The 17158-nt window shown below is 38.3% G+C and overlaps 1 protein-coding gene and 1 long non-coding RNA gene across 6 annotated transcripts in view; one reads left to right on the plus strand and one right to left on the minus strand.

The window, feature by feature from the left end:
- The window catches only part of TOX (thymocyte selection associated high mobility group box), a 235932-nt gene that overhangs the window by 40798 nt on the left and 177976 nt on the right, over nucleotides 1–17158 (minus strand). For all 5 annotated transcript variants that reach the window (XM_063326918.1, XM_063326917.1, XM_063326916.1 and 2 more), the window contains exons 4-5: nucleotides 6912–7190; nucleotides 334–564 (exon numbers count right to left, since the gene is read on the minus strand). In XM_063326918.1, the coding sequence (XP_063182988.1) occupies nucleotides 334–564; nucleotides 6912–7190 (510 nt within the window). The remainder of the gene's footprint in view (nucleotides 1–333; nucleotides 565–6911; nucleotides 7191–17158) is intronic.
- LOC134512008 (uncharacterized) lies at nucleotides 4972–6810 on the plus strand. The gene is made up of 3 exons (XR_010070024.1): nucleotides 4972–5084; nucleotides 6385–6471; nucleotides 6686–6810. It is a non-coding gene; the product is annotated as an uncharacterized LOC134512008 (long non-coding RNA).

The following is a 17158-nucleotide window of genomic DNA, read 5'->3' on the forward strand; positions in this document are numbered from 1 at the left end:
TAGCAAGGTCCTCTTACACCACACTGTCACAGACAGTGCAATGCAGTGCAGTGCAATAAAATCTTAGGCCCACCAATTTTGTCATAAAACAATCCTAAACATAACCCTAAAGCTTGTGGCACACCCCAAAACTGGAAAAAAAAATAATTTATTGGTTTCATACAGAAGAAATGAAATGATACTCTCCTTATCTCAGTCTCTTTAAATTATATTCCTGAGATAGCACATATTCAAGTTTCATCCTGGCAAACAAAAGAAGCTGCCTACAGTGCTTAGATGACCCTGATAACACTTTCCTGAAACAAAGCCTCTGAGCTACAGCACATTTTGTACCTGTTTTTGTTCTTCTCCTAAGCCGTCCCACATTGAAGCTACAATTTTAGAGACTTCACCAAAAGTGGCATTGGGGTTTTGGCCCTTGATGGCTGCTTGAGTGTCTCGAAAGAATAATGCATAGGCAGACACAGGCTTCTGTGGCTCATTTGGGTCCTTCTTCTTCTTCTTTTTGGGAGTTTTGGGTTTCTTTCCCATATCTGAAGCAGGCCTCTTCTCTCCACCGTTGACCTGTAACATAAAATTAAAAAAGTACTATAAAAAAAGCCAATTTAATTCAGTCCATCCACCATTTCAACTTCAGTGATAAAAAGATTTTGGATTTTGCACACAAAAATGAAATTTTAGTTGCAATCTTTGATAATAAAAATGTTGACACCATCTGCCTTAGTCAAATGTATAAAATTCATAAGTATTTCAGATTATGTAATTTTTTTCCCTCAAAGTGCTTTATATTCTGCTTTCATATAATTGCTATAATCTCATTTATAGTTCATCTGGTCATCTTTTCACCTTTTCTAAATTTTATTGCTAATGGCTATAACATGCATATAATGCGTAAATTCAAATGAAATTAGTTTCATTATAGCCTGACCACCAGTTCAACCACATGAACCACCTGCAGACAGCAGGAACACTGTCATTTCTACCTTTCCCTTATCATCACACGTTCCCAGAACTACCCCGGACTAGTGTTCAAACCAATTTCTACTGCAACTCGTGGGACACCTTCCAGGGAATTTGAAGAGAATCTGATTGTGAATAAAATGATTCAAGTTACAGACATTCCCCCGCACACCTTCTAATTAAAATCTGAAGAAAAAAAGCTTTACCAGTGCAGACAATTTAGACCCCTTTGGAGGATCAGTTCTGATCCATCTGGATTTAGCTGCATAGTTTTGTCCTCCGCTCGTGTAAAAGCAAATGGTTTGAGGAAAGGAGTGAAAGAGAAATGGTATATGAAGAAAGCATGTGTATTATTTGTGTACCACCTGAAAAAAAATGCACATAAGCATTTGTGCAAATTTGTGAAATGCAACTGCACTTTGCCACTTATTAGCTCAGAGACCCTGATCACCAAAGCACCCTACTTTCCTAGATGACTTACAAGCATGAAAAGGGACACTGTCTTGATTCTTCAATAGATTGGAGCTCCACGGCAAAGCAGCTTCTCTTGATATGGTCATTTAATTCACTATACCTGCAGCAATGATGTGTGATCTTGCCAGAGGGTTCAAAGGCTTTTTTCTCTTGTTGGCATGGCCAGAGTACTGTGCATCACGAGCATTTTGAAGTATGAGAAGATCAAGAGCATAAAAGGTATGCTCTAGGCTAAGGATCTACTACTTTTATCCCATCCTCGTATTATTATTTTTTTAATAATGCATATCAAGAGACACAGGAGAACACAGGTGTTCAGCAGAATGGCATGAAGAAAATGTCTGGAAATTCTCATTTTGAGCAAAAAACACTTTTGTTTTTCTTATATACATCGCTGTGTGGTGTTGTACAAGGCACAGATGACTATAGTGAACACCCTGGATCTCTGTGGCTCACTAAGCATGACAACAATGTCATGACCACAATTTGAAAATGAAGTTACTTGTTTCCTGAGCATTATGTTACAATACATGCATCTTTCATACAAAGTTAATGGCCATGGAGCCTGTTGGCAGCATTTTGGAAAATACGGAAAAAAAGCAGCAGTGTGCCACCCATTATTAAGTTATCCAACTTCTAGTCTCCTGCTATTATTTCATTCTACAGGGTACACAAAGCTACCAGCTCAATGGTAATTAACTAGGGCTTCCTAGTTAATTTGGCAGTATCAGTCTAAGCTCTTCAGACAGTTCTGTGCAAACTCCATGAGCAAGGAGGCTTCAGAATAATTGGGGCTATACTTAAAATTCTACCTCTATCATTTGCCAAAGCTTTCCTCTTTTCAGAGGAGACAATTTTTGAACCAATGAGATTTAAAAGTTCTCTGTATATTAGGTTATCACACTATTTAAACTACTCTTAAAGTAGGTGATACGCTGCAGGAACTTGGACAAGAAGGATCCTGGTAGGCTGTTCTGAGAACGGCTCTAAAATCTTATTCTCCAACCCAAATGATCAAGAGACTTCAAAAACCCACTGTTAAAAAGAGAGTACTCACAGGGGAAATTCTGTTTGTCTTATATGAAAATAACGAAATAAAAAGAATACCAGAATTCCAGTACTAATAACCTTGCAAATGGCTGAGATGATGGCCTACCTTATGCTCCCATCAGTCTATCAGCTTCATAGACTCCACTTCTAACCACCAAAGCAGAGACAGATGGGAAATAAAATAAAAACCATATATATTCTGCTAGGCATAGACTTGTGCCTCAAAATCCCTGGAGGTGTAGTTAGCTCATGGTAATCCACCTCCTGTCATGGCTTATTGCTTAATTATGGTGATGTATTTAACTTATTTATCACAAGAAAGCGATAATCTTTCACTTAAAAAAAGTGTACATTAACCATGTTGCACACATAATAGATCACAAGAATATCTAGTGTAGGATTTAAAACTATCAAGTAAGGCACATCGTTGATACCTAAATGTCCCTTGAGAAGCTGGAAAATGTCTATAAGCATATTTAAAATAAACTGCAATAGTACCAAAGCCTTTAATGGAGCTAGGAGAGCTGTTTTATGCACACTATCTTGCAGTAATCGCTGTAGTTTAAAATAGATTTTAATCAAGCACCATCTGCATAATAGGCTGAACAGACAACATAGAATTCTACTTATAACTCTTATCATATAAAGTAAATATTGTAAAACCTCCACTACATAAAGAGAATATGCTGCAGCAGTTCTTTAGTAATCGTGTTTCTGTTAGTTAATTCTTGCTACTTGCAGTCCTCTCACAGTCTTCCCTCTAAAATACATTATTTGAAATTCTCTCATAAGTGATATTCAAATGAGCATGGAAGAAAACCATGTTATCCATCTATGAAGAAATACGTATTTGCAAACCAGTAATGCTTCCAGCAGCTCACAATTATGCTTGGCAATAACTGAATACACGTTTAACGATCCAACAGTATGAATTATGGCAAGAATTACATAAATGTAATATTCCAATGTTGAGGTGGTCAGAATAAAGCATGTGGTAAGCAGCCACTTTGTTTAGAATGTTTTTACAGTTACTTACAACTATTGATTTTTAAGTTCTCCCTTTTTTCTTCTAATCATGGTCCCACATATTAGATTTAGAAGAATTAAGGAGACTTAGGGATGTACACCACTTGCAGAAACAATATCCTTGCTCTGAGGCTACATTTCCTATTTCCATGCACTTAGCAGCTTTCCGACTCTATATACATAGCCTTATAATTATGCTACTGTTGTCACTCATCTTATGGTGTCGAGCAACCCCAGCTGTCTTGCTTTTAGAGCAACAGTGTGTAGGGCAACTGAGCGCTCTGTAATGCAGCCCCTTTCCCTTTTTTTGTGCAAGGGTTGCACAAAAGTCCAAAAGGTCTGTATGAAAGAGCCTTTATGGGAACGAGGATTGCCAAAAAATATTTAGCAGCTGCTGCCATTAGTTCTGTGTATGTTGGATAAGGCTTACAACAATTTGAATATTTACCATAGAATGAACATCCAAGAAGCCCTGCACATGAACAATTACATCAGTTTGTAAAGTTTCCTTTTACTGGCATTTGGAATATGTACATTAAGCTGAAACGGTCATTTCCTCCACGCATGGAAATCAATGGTTCACTAGGGATACAATTATATTTCTAGTCCAAATGTATATAACGTACATATTTGTTCATACCTTCTGTCGTCCTCTTTCTATAAATTCATGCAAACATGAATAGGACACTGAGATTTCTGTATTTTTTTCTCTAGACAGAAATAGGTATAGTTATTAGGGATTTCTCTGCCAAATCTCCTATCAAAGGACCAGTGGCTTCTCTTTCAGACATAAGACTGGGTGTTCAGCTGGTATAAACTAAGGGAGGTCATCTGGCACTAAGGTGATTTTCCATTGAAAATGGAATAAATAGGGAGAACACCACTGTTGCTATTAATGAATTCAGAGGGAGTTGTTTTTGTATAGTCCTCACGGCAGGAACATCTTACTGACTTCATGAAACTGCTCAAACGTGGCGAGATCCAGCGGCTACTACATGACCACAACACATGCACTTCTACTGAAGGACTGACTAATGAGCTCTGACCCTGTTCTGTTAAGTAGCATCACACATCCACATGACAGTTTACAAAACAAAGAGCAAACTCCTAATTTAGCAAAGTTACATTCAGGTAAAAGATAGAGGTTCTCACAAGAGACGGAACGACCGGTCTACCTCTTCCTGTCCCTATCCAGTGCCTTCTTTCACTGGGAGGAGGATTTCTGGAGTGAGAAGAAGCCTCTAAAGAAGCTCTGAGAAATTTAATACTGTTGTGGCTGGGGAAAAGGACCTCCACAGAAAGTTGGTTTATTCTAAGCATCTGTATCTATTAATTGGCAGCTTCCAGGAAGAGCAGCGTAACAGAAAGATACACAGTGGAGGGATTTAAATCATAAACTACAATAATACGCTAGCTTCTTACACTAATTATTCAAACCCTCTTGTCTTTCATAGAGGGAACTACAGCAGAACCATTGCATCGGATCAGGTGTGCCAGTTCACCGGTGGCCTGATTCCCATGGTGGCCAGCTTCAGGCGTTTTCATGAAGACCAAAGAAATCCCACAGAAGACAGGTATGGCATCATCTGCCCCCCCATCAAGCTTGCAGTTTAATCCCTCCTAGTTGAAGAAGAATTTAAGCCCTCTGTCATTATTAACCAAATTTAATATCCTTTAAAACATTTCTCTTAGCAGAGAAATTGTAATTTTTGAATTTTAAAGCAACATATCAACATCAGCATACCAAATTATTTTTCTTAATTTTGTGTTGTATCTTGTGCTTTTTCTCATCTTTTTTCTGCTTAGACTGAGCAGGAGAGAATTTTAAAGAGAGTTTTCCAAAATAACATGGCTTGTTAAAAGTTGAACACTATATAAACTGGCTTCCACAAAGAAAGGACCAAGTTTTACTTGGTCTGCAGTGCTTAATATTTCTTTATTGAAAACATTAGCTTCTGATGAGTACTGTCTGCATGAAACCACAACCCTACACTTTTGCTAGCATGAAGTGTTGCAGTGAAAAAGTGCATTAAATATATGGCTTAAATAACTGAAATATTTTATAGAAGCAGAAAGGATATCTTAATTATTTGAGTGGATGCTTTCTCCAGAAGTTTAGACCACCTTGCACACTCTCACTAATATATGTAAAAATATTAGCAAAGCAACAGGAGTAGCAAATAAATTATTCTGAAAACTAAAGGTTGCCTGGAATTATTTTTACATAGATGTATTCTGAAGTCTCCCTCAGTAAGGAAATGCTCATTTAAAATGTATGAATTATTCAGTAATTTTTAAAACCTAAAGTTTGTGAAATCAGGAGAAAGTCCTGAAATAAAACTTTTGAATCAGAATTTATTCAGAATGTAGCAAAGCATATGTCTCCAATTACATGATTATTTTATAGCTTGAGGCATGTAAAATAATATAATTTGAAAACAAATCAGACTTACATTTCTTGACTGGATTACACCTCCTCAGTGACTCACAATGTGTTTTCTTCACACTCCTTGCAAGTCTGCAACTTTTCCCCACAAGATATGGCCATGGTACAGCATCTTCATTACACTACAGGACTGCGGTAACAGGACTGATGTTGTGTAGTGACCATAAAATAGAGCTAAAGAGGTTCTCAATTTCAATATGCTCTATTTCTGGTTTCTGGGATGACTTTGTGTTAAGTCCCAATCTTTTTGCCTCTCAGCTTTTGTGTCCACAAAATTAAGATTGCATACTTTTGTATTTTCTGGGAGGTTTTCATGATTTTGGGAGGTTTGTGAGGTTTTTGCATGTGAAATTTGCTATATAAGTTGACATTTAACCTTTAAAGAAATTTATTATTTAAATGACTATTATTATCTTATGCCTGTACAGACACTAAAATGAAGCTTAAATATGTCATGATGGAGTGTCGGCACCTCCCAAAGTATAAATGTATAATGGGCCTTCAAGATTTTCGAGGTAAGATTTTTAAAGTTCGTTGAGGATCTTTCTGTTCTGGTTGCTATGATGTTCTGTTTACTCATCCTGTGACCAAGTAGCAAAGACTAGCATATTGTACAGACTGTTCATACTTTTTATAGCCGTAACTTGATCTTTAATGGGGAACAAACATCCCTTCCATGCAAGTGAGATGCAGTCCTAAAGGAATGGCTGTCCTCTGAGTGTTTTACAGGATTCCAGTTTGCTCTCACGAAGAAGAATGATGTCATTTACTTGAGCTGTCTGAAGAATTGACTGGAAATTGACTGGAAAATTTCTGCATTCACAACCCTTTATTCACTTCAGTCAAGCACCAACAATGTATAAAGTATCATCTTAATAACTGTGGCTATACGATTCATTTAGCAGGTCCTAAAAATATCCACCATTTACATAGTAATCCTAGCATCTAAGCCTACCTTAGAGCTATCTTCTCCTTCATCTTCATGGACTGAACTGGATGGTGAAGGAGTTGCAGATTTGCTTCCAGGTGGAGAGGGCGAGTTGTGAGGAACATTGTTTCCACCCATATTCAAACCAAGCTGTGCACTGAGCTGGGACTGGTTAATAGTAGTCAGCTGCCCGTGCTGCATCATTCCTGGCTGCCTAATATCTGCAGGTTGAACCCTTGGCCTCATGGTTGCCATCTGAGGATGGGAACTATACTGGGCTCCTTCTGTATTCCGTAAATCTTGCATCTACAAGAGGAAAAAAACTGTATTAAGCATATCGCTAATAAAGTGCTCTATTTCTTTAGACCTCTGTTGGCCTGATTGGCTCTACAAGGCTTAAAAGAAATGGCAAGTACTTAAATAAACACGTAAATACTGGAAATCAACAGAATAAGGATATGATTGACATTTGCATAACACTGACTGTTATAAACTATTCAGGCTCTAGCCTCAGCCCATGGGAATAGCAAAAAGTAATGAAAGCTCGTTTCTTTACAGAGGGAACAAAAGGGCACTGCTTCCTGTAGCTGCGTGTGGAGTATTTCAGAAATGCTAACAAACAGGGACAGGTTTGCACTCCGAAGTTCAGAACCAGATCAGAACACGAGTATCATCAAAATTCGAGACAATTTCCAGATCCTACTTTTCTTCTTAGGATTTTCGTGTGTTTGAGCTGTGGATTTGGAAACTGCAGTTTTCAGAGTCTGAATATCTAGTATTAGGTCCAAATCTATTTTTCCTGGTGCTGCCCAATGAGTTACAGGAATTTTCAGGATTCAGCCAACTGACAAGAAGGATGCATTGATAGACTGATTAAATGATTTCTGAGTTGATTTGCTGCTAAGACATATATGAACGGAAAGCTCGGAAGTCGCGGGATTGACAAATGAATCCATTGTGCTATGTGGGTCACCGCTTCTTAGCATTAACGAGACATACTATTTTAATGCAAGCAACAAATTCAGTCTCTGCAAGGGTAAGAATTAAAAGCACTGGAGGATGAAACTCCTTTCTTGTCCAGAGGTCAAATGTACCATACACGCACACTACAGCAGATTGCCTCTAACGTCTTTTCAGTATACTCATACGGAAACATGACAAAAGACAAAGAGTATCAGGGAGAAGCTCAGATTTAAGCTAAGGTGTTCTGTGGGTGATTTAAAATTGAAGTGTCAATTCAGAGCCGAAATGAAACAGATACAGTTGTCTTTCTGTGCATCAGACAAACATGCCGTACGTATCAAGTGAAATCTGACAGGAACTACTATTGTGTAAGTCCTATTACAATAAGGACATGTGTTAATGGTTCAATATATTAACATAACCACATTTATTCTACTGACAGTCTTTGTTAGACATATCATCTGAATCCTCTAATCACTCAGACTTTGTAAAAAAAACCACAACTTTTTATAGCTTGTGACTTCTATAACCTATCTCTCTCACACGCACCCCTGTACATCAGAGGAATCTCTAAAATACCTTTCAAACAGTAACGCACAGAAAAAGAAAGATAAACCTGCAACTTCACCTTTTCTCTTATTATTGAGAGTGTAAAAATTACAAATTTTAGAGAGATACTTTATGAGCTTGGGGATTGATTTTTGTAAAGCTAACTGGCTGGCAGTAAATCAAACTAATAATACTATTAGTTATGGCATACTTACCACTTTACATGTACGTGTGTCTCTGAAAAGTATAAAGTGTTCGAAATGGCCTCTGACAACGCGACATCACAATTACACCTGTATTTATATTGCTTTAGAAATTAATGTTTTTAGTAAACAAAGGGTTATCGATACAAACATGTTCAAGTTCATTTAATGACTCCTAAAGCACTGGAGGAGAGGAGCAGAGAGAGCGCAGTGTATGAAATCAGTCGAAGGCTGAAATTTGAATTCTGGCAGACATTTGTATTTTTGAAGATTGCTGCTGATTCCTTGCTCCCTTCTCTCCACTACCAGCTCCCCTCCTTGCCAAGCATATTAGCCTTGAAAGCTATCATTATCTCTGCCTCTAGCAGACAACCCGTATCAAAACTGTTGTGGCCGTGAAGCTGCTACTGCTGCTTGGCGTTTCGTTCTGGATCCAGCTGTTGGGCTGAGCAGCAGCTGGGAACGGGGAGGAGGAACGTGGGCTGCTCCAGGCCCCCTTGGCCAGCATGGGGCAAGTGGGCAGGGGATGGAAACCTATGTGATTACTCACGTGCTGGGGAGAGGGAGGCAAAAGCCTCCCAAAAGCCCTCCCTTCACCCCGTCTGTGTGGGTGTGTGCCCTCCCCGGGGTGCTCGACACCCTGCAGGGGCCAAGCCCACACCACCCTGCTGGCAAACGCCTTGGGTTTCCATGGGGCAGCACCTCGTGGTCCCAGATCAGGGCTGGGAATAAACCCCATCCCAAAAGGCTGGAAAGGCAAAACCGCTTTTTAATAAGAATACGCATCTTAATGATTTTATGAACTCTGCAATGGAAACAAGCACTATTTGAAACTCCTAACAACTCTTATTTTGAATAAATTTGCGAAGTATCTACCTTAGTGAAAGCAAGGCAAAGGTTGTCATTTTAATTACTTTTTCCCAAGTAAAATATAATTCACTTGTTATTATTCAAGTGATCTCTCCTTTATTAAAATCTCTTTATATGAGCTTCAAATATTATCAGATAGATACTGCAGAACATTCTGTGTTTGTCATCTTTAAACAACGTATTTTTTTTAACAGTCTGTATTCACTTTGAGCTCTGGCACTGAACATACAGTGTTTCCAGATGATATGACACTTACTGGATGGTACTGGGTGTATCCCCATACAAAATGTGTATGTACATATATTTGCAAGAGAACCCTTTGCTAGTGAAATTCTGAGGACTGCAAACAAGATGCTGCAGTACAAAAAAATGTTATTTTTCTTTTGTTTTTCTTTTCCTAGGGATTCAGCTTGTCTTCTTAATTTTTAAATCAGATGAATACCCAGGCTACTTCTACAAAACAAGGAGTAAGCAGTATGGAGACAGCTTGTTGGACGGTACATAGAAATCATAGAATCATAGAATCATTTTGGTTGGAAAAGACCCTTGGGATCATCAAGTCCAACCATCAGCTCCACTCTACAAAGTTCTCCCTTACACCATATCCCTTAACACCACATCTAAACGAGTCCTAAACACATTCAGGGATGGTGACTCCACCACCTCCCTGGGCAGCCTATTCCAGTGCCTAACCACTCTTTCTGTGAAGAATTTTTTCCTAATGTCCAGCCTAAACCTACCCTGCTGCAGCTTGAACCCATTCCTTCTTGTTCTATTGCTAATTACCTGTGAGAAGAGACCAAAACCAACCTCTCTACAGTGTCCTTTCAAGTAGTTGTAGAGAGTGATGAGGTCTCCCCTCAGCCTCCTCTTCCTCTAAACAGTCCCAGCTCCTTCAATCGCTCCTCATAAGATTTATTCTCCAGGCCCTTCACCAGCTTCGTTGCCCTCCTCTGCACTCGCTCCAGCACCTCGATATCTCTCTCGTATTGAGGTGCCCAAAACTGGACACAATACTCAAGGTGTGTCCTCACCAGTGCTGAGTACAGGGGGACAATCACCTCCCTCCTTCTGCTGGTCACACCTGTTCCCTTCTAGATGCTAAGCCAGAAACCCCCACCTAAGGGCCCTGCCTGCAGGGAGCACGCCAGTGAAGTCCATCACAGAGAGCTGTGGCCCTCAGTGAGGAGGATCTACATGACTCTGCATCTGCAGATGACATTTCTGGTTTGCCTCTCATGCACCGCAGAGCCTGCCTTCCCCAGTCCTGCCCCTTCCTAGTGAAAAGGTGTCTAAGATTGTCTAGGAAAATGAAACTGCTCATTCCTTGAGCAAAAACGGGCAGCTAACCACATAACTGTGAAAAGTTATGAGGTTACACTGTGGAAAACACGGGACGATGAATCTTCAGGTTCCTAAAGTACCAACGAACCAAGAACTGTCCCATATTCCCTGTCGGGTTCAAGAGCAGTCCCACCCATGAAAACCACACACTTGGGTCCCTGCTGTGGCGTGACACTACACCCCCGTTTCAAACGCCGTGACGACCTCGTCTCTGCAAGAACAGTGGCACTAATCAGCCACACTCTCTGCCAACGTTACATGCAGAGTATGACCAATTTATTATGAACTACTTCAAAATCAGAAGCTCCCTACTTCTCGTTCCTTGTAAAACCAAGATGGGGTTTTACAAAGCCCACCAATGCGTAGCTGTGCTGGAGCCATATTCAGTATGCAGAAGCAATACTGCAAACACACTCTTGTCAAATGCAAAGCTGAATACAAATCCTGCCGGGTGGCAGAATGCCAAATGACAGAACAAAGTTACAGAGTTCGAGTGTTACAGAGGATAAGGACAGTCTTCAACTGACGCCTTCAATGGTCTCTCTGATGAGGTAATAATGATAATATCTGGCACTTTAATATCATTCTCCATCTGTCAGTTCCAGGATGTTTCACAACTTGTGTTATATTCAGCTTTAGAACATGCCTGGTTTTATTTTGGTTTTACTAACAGGGAAGATATGATACATTTCTTTTCATGGTTATTTTTTTTTTTCTTTTTCTGTTTTCATTTCACTTATAAGCAGAAACTGAGCATCGACCCATGGAAGTGTTTGACTGCAAGTTAAAAGACATAATAAAAGCTGCTAATTCTGAGGCGTGTACCAATAACCCTTCTAATAGGCACATGTTTAGCCCAAAAACAGAACAGGGTTTTCTGCCTGAAAACAAGCTCCTACTGCCCTGCTCAAAGCTCCTAAGGTAGTAAGAATAAAGCTAAAGTGCTTTAAGCGTCAGACCACCATTCTCCCCATCAGCTTAAAGCAAAGACAAAGCAAAGCATGCGAAGGAGAATACAGTGATATCATCCCTGCACAGAAACATCTTACTGCAGGACAATGTGAGTACAGTATCCTAATCACAGAATCACCGAAAATAGTGCTAGAAGGGACCTCAAAAGGTTATTTAGCCCAACACTTTATCTCACAGCAGGATTAGCTATACCTAAATCATTTCTGACAGATGTTTGTCTAACCTCTTCATAACCTCCCTAGGCAATTCTTGTGCTTAACTATCCTTACAGTGGAAAGGGCTTTCTTCCGTAATGTCTCACCTAAATCTCCTTTGTTGTAATTTAAACCTACTACTTTTTGCTCTGCTCCCAGTGGACATGAGGAATGTTTTTCTCCTTCTTTACAGAAAAGTTGTACGCACTAGAAGGCTATTACGAATTTCCTTTCATTTTTTTCTTCTTTAGACTAAACAACTAAACCTGAAGATTGACAGGCTTTTTTCATATGCTGTGTTTTCCACACCTCTGATTATTCTTCCTGCTGTCCTCCTGACTATGTCCAATAACCTTCATCTTTCTTGAAATATAGTGCCCCAAAGTCCACAAAATACAGATATTCTTATCTGACGCAGCATTCAGATAGAATCCTTCATCTCTCAGAGGATATGCCATATAGCATTAAAAAATCCCTAATTAGCTGTCTTTTTGATACAGACTGTTTGACCCATGCAAGATGCAGAAAGAGTCAAATTGCAGGACTCTTAAATAATGTCCCAGAAGGTGCTTTAGGAAGCAAATGTTTTTTTTCTAAGAAGCATTAGACAGGCACTTTCAAAAGGAACGTGATGTTAGGAAAATAACTCCCATATTATTTTTCTCATTATAATTAAGAACTGTGATGCGACATCTCTTTCAAAAGCCACAAAAGTCAAAATTGTCCCTCTCTATTTAAATTCATTTATAATAAATGTCATCATTAATGAAAGAAAAAAGGGAAGTTGCCTCAATGAATGGAAGTAAATATAACAGGTCTAAGTATGTGCAAGAAACACTAGGGATTATACACTGGAGATGAAAACATTACAACATGAGGAGAAATACATAGTGCTTACTCACTGAAGCAAGTGGAGAGCACATATTTGACTACCACAGGCAAATTCATACCAAGGCACAGCAGGCATTACTTCTATTACCACCATCAGGTGTTACAGTGATTTTTGCTTAGTTTTCTACTAGTTGAGAGCTCTTATGAACTTTTCTGATGGACACTGTGGAAGTGGTCGACAGTTCTTTGCTTCTTGTCTAAGTGGTCAAGGTAAGTCAGAGAGCAACAATTTTTCATACTGTATGAAGCTATGTGTCAATCAATTAATTCAAGCAAAGATTTTGGGAGGAAAACCCAAGGGATCTTAAGCGTTTTCTATGAAGATACCCACAGTGTGCTTTCTTCTTTACTGTTGTCACCCATCTTAGTCACCACGTAGGCATCACAGACATTCTTTGGTAAGCTGAAGGAGTTTCTGTTATTAGTCATATTCTCATTTATATTCCTGGGACAACTTGTGCCAGTACCTGTGCCATATTAAATCTCAATGTTTGTCTGTTCCTAAGTAATGCTGCATTAACATATAGTCCTCGCCCAAATAGTGCCAACTTCCTGAAAAGCCATGAGATTTGCTTAGAAATTTTACTGGTTTTAATTTAGGTGTTTTAATTGTCTTCTACCATAAGGCAATGCACATCTGGAAGATGTTTTCCGGTGACACAGAGACGCTTAGTAAACAAGAGAGAAAAACAATTGAATTCCTACATAATCACTTGACTCTCCAAGTCAAGGTTTCAAAACAGAGAAAAGACATTATGTTGCCAGAAAGGTTTGTGAGAGCTGGCACACAGAGAAGGAATTGTGTTTGGGAGGCCGTACCCACCATTTATGGTCAAAACAAACATGTGCAGAACCAACAAAATTCATATTTTTTTTAATGATCCAAAATACAAGCAATATTCATCATACAATCAGAGCTAAGTTTAAACTTAAAGGAGTGTCTAAAAATACAGAAATGCCCATTTTAGACACCTTTCACTCAGTCCATACTAATATCAAGCAGCAGTATCTCACGGTCATTCAATGCGTGCTGGTGGTTCGGATTCTAGGTTAATAGCAACTGAATTAAAAGCAAACCATGCAGTTTCATGTGTTGTTTTCCATCATGGTGACGCTATTCAGTGAGATAATTTAAAACTTGAAATAACTTAAAACTTGAGATAACTTGAACATCTGTATTTGTATACCAGAGAAAAAAAAATGTATTTAGGAGTCTGAAATCTGACAAGGATTCACTAGTTAGAGGGGATAAAACTGGTAACTGGTATATATGTCCTGTCACGAAGGAAGGCTGATCAAACCCAAAGATCCACATACTATCAGATCTTTGTTTCCATTCAGTTCAAGTAGAAATCGTATCTGCAACCAAGTCTTCTTTTAGCACATATGTAAGAGAATGCGTGCGAAAGAAAGATTTGTTATGAGAGCTAAGGTTACTGTAAAACGACCACAGAGAACCATTCAAAACACATTAAAAGGAATAACTCAAAGCACCACCTAACCGAGGAAGGGATGTGTCTTTTCATCATCTCATTTTTATAATTCTCTTCTGTATCAACTAACTGCATAATGAAAGACTAAGTTTTAAAGTAAGTGGGTATTTGGGGACTATTTTAGTGCTGCACACAAGCGCATTTTATATACCATGCACAGTGCATTTTCAGGATAAAATTAAAGGATCATTCAAAATTTCTGTTGATTAGGAAAACAGTCTTAAAATTAAACAGCAGAAACCTCACATGTAAAAAGAACCCTAAACTAAATAAACCCCCAACTATTACATTTACTACTCTAATCTTTCCAAAATCATCCTGTTAAAAATTAAACCACTTCAGGTTGTTTTATATAGTACTGGTTTTGTAAGTGATCTTAAGCTCCTTTAAAACAATTATACACTCAAAATTCAACTGCAAAATTTTATAGCACAATCACATAATGACAAGAATGCAGTAATATACAGTTTCTATATTTCTTGGTACACAGTTAATTTGGTGACTATTAACATTCTTTTCTACTTTATGTTTTAATATCCTTTGAGTCACGCAGGGCCAAGGTCTCAAAACTAATCATAAAAAACTACTGACTGCTATTCACTCTAATATAATAACCCTTTATTTAAAACAACCTCCAATAAATTTCATTATAAGAAGTTATTAAAAGGGTTAAAAACCTATTAAATGTCAAAGAATTTGCCTGACTCAAACTTCTAATAAAGAAACAGAATAGGCTTTCTTTCTGAATTATTTAAATCTTTACTGACTGTGCACTGAACCATGAAATTAGAAAAGTGTTATTAGAAGTGTTCTCTGGTTTTTATAAAAGTTGTAGCATAGAATATATCAAACCACAGTCTTTAACTAGACTAGTTAAAGAAATAGGTTTTTAATCCTGAATACATGGTTTCCACTGATATAAAGGGTCATAATTAAAAGTCTGGTCTGCAAACTGAAGATAATAAAATTATTATTACAGGAGCATACATGTTCATTTGGTATATTCTGGATGCATGTTTCCATTTTAATTTGGACAAATATCTTCAATTTTGTTTGATCTTGCAAAGTCCACTAATTTGGACCCTTCTCAGCAAACAATTAAGCTTTTAATAGTGACTCATTTTAAAGAATTAATGGTGAATAATTTGTGTTATCTTTTTCTCTTTTTTTAAGTGTCTAATGCTTAACAGCAGGTATAGGTTGACAGCAGACAAATGGAATCTAGGAGGTACAAGTCAAATATTCTAGCACACATCTCCTGATAACGATATTATCCCTTCACTGCTTTTTTGCAAATAACAACAGAACCATTTTCTATTTCACCAGGCATTTACATAAGGAAAACAATCATGTATTTCACATTTATTTTAGTGACACTAAAGAACTCCTGAGTCAGCAGTATATTCACAGGTTCACGCAAACACACCTGAATCAATAGCCTTTCATCAAAAGATATGAAGTCAGAAAGATGCTTGAGAGAGACAATATTGTTTCCCCTTCTTTTAGACAGTAAAAATAGAAGCATCCAAAGGACATGAAATGATTAAATCTAGGAATACAAACTAGATCCTTGGAAATACAGTGAACAGTGTGAAGCTATGCTTGCTGTAGGGCAGGGAAGAAACGGGGATGCAGGCAACTGCTGTTGTCTTTGCAGTGCTTTGCTCCTGTGACTGACCACCAACAACACAGTAACCAGCGGGAGATTGCTTCGCTGGCTTCTGCTCTGTTCTATGCCATTCTGTGCTGTTCTCTTCTGTTCTGTTCTGTTCTATTCTGTTCTGTTCTGTTTTCTTCTGTAATGTTCACCACAACGGTATCAAACTATCTTCCGGCAGTGATTTGGGCAACGTGACTATTATCTGTCACATGTTGTTCACTCTAACAGACAAAGGTACCCTGACCACACCATCCACCTCTCCCTACCACAAAGTAAAGGAAGTTGTATCGGATACATTTATATTAGTAAAACAGTCTGGAGAGTCTTTCCTGAATCAGTGTCACCCTCCAGTCGATGATTTGTGAATTTTCCAATGGATTTGCCAAGAGAGGTTAAGGCCACACGAGAGCTGAGTATGCTAAATACCGCACAGGGCCAGGAAAGTAGCTAGTGCATAGCTGTGTATCTCGCAGTGATGTCAGTGCATCTGCCACTGAATTTTGTCATACGTATTTTAAATATTTTAATATAGTAATGTTAATATTTAGAAGACTGGGGGACTTAGCATTTAAAGAAACAAATTTCCAATGAGATATTCATATGCATCCCATTACATATTTCAAAAGAAAGTGCAGTTTGCATAGCATTTCAGAAGTGTTTAATCTGAAATAAATTGGAAATATTAGAATTAGACTGGTATGTTTAAATAAAGGTATTTAAGGATGTTTACACTGAGTAAAGAATAACATGGGACTTGACTACAGTATTTATTATGGTGAGATTGACTCCATGCAAATGATTTGGGTATGCCAATGTTCATATGCTTAAGACAACACAGATGCAGTAATTTACTAACTTGATAGGTGTGAAAGGCGTGATATTCAAGGAAGATGTTGAGACCTTGAATGACCAAGTAACCCTTTGAATTCTAGTCCATTCAGGCTCTTACATTTTTTTAATGAGCTTAAGTTTTAGTAATGGATGGCTGCCCAAGCAGAAACTACTAGACCTACACTCATTAGTGACGGGTACAACAGGAAAAAACACTGAAAGGTGAAACAGAAAATGCAAGAGCTATAACTGCAGATCATTCTTGGTGACTCTATACTGTATATCATGTTAGTTCACGGTCTTC

The sequence above is a fragment of the Chroicocephalus ridibundus genome, chromosome 2 (assembly GCF_963924245.1).
Source record: "Chroicocephalus ridibundus chromosome 2, bChrRid1.1, whole genome shotgun sequence".
In the NCBI taxonomy this organism is placed as follows: Eukaryota; Metazoa; Chordata; class Aves; order Charadriiformes; family Laridae; genus Chroicocephalus; species Chroicocephalus ridibundus.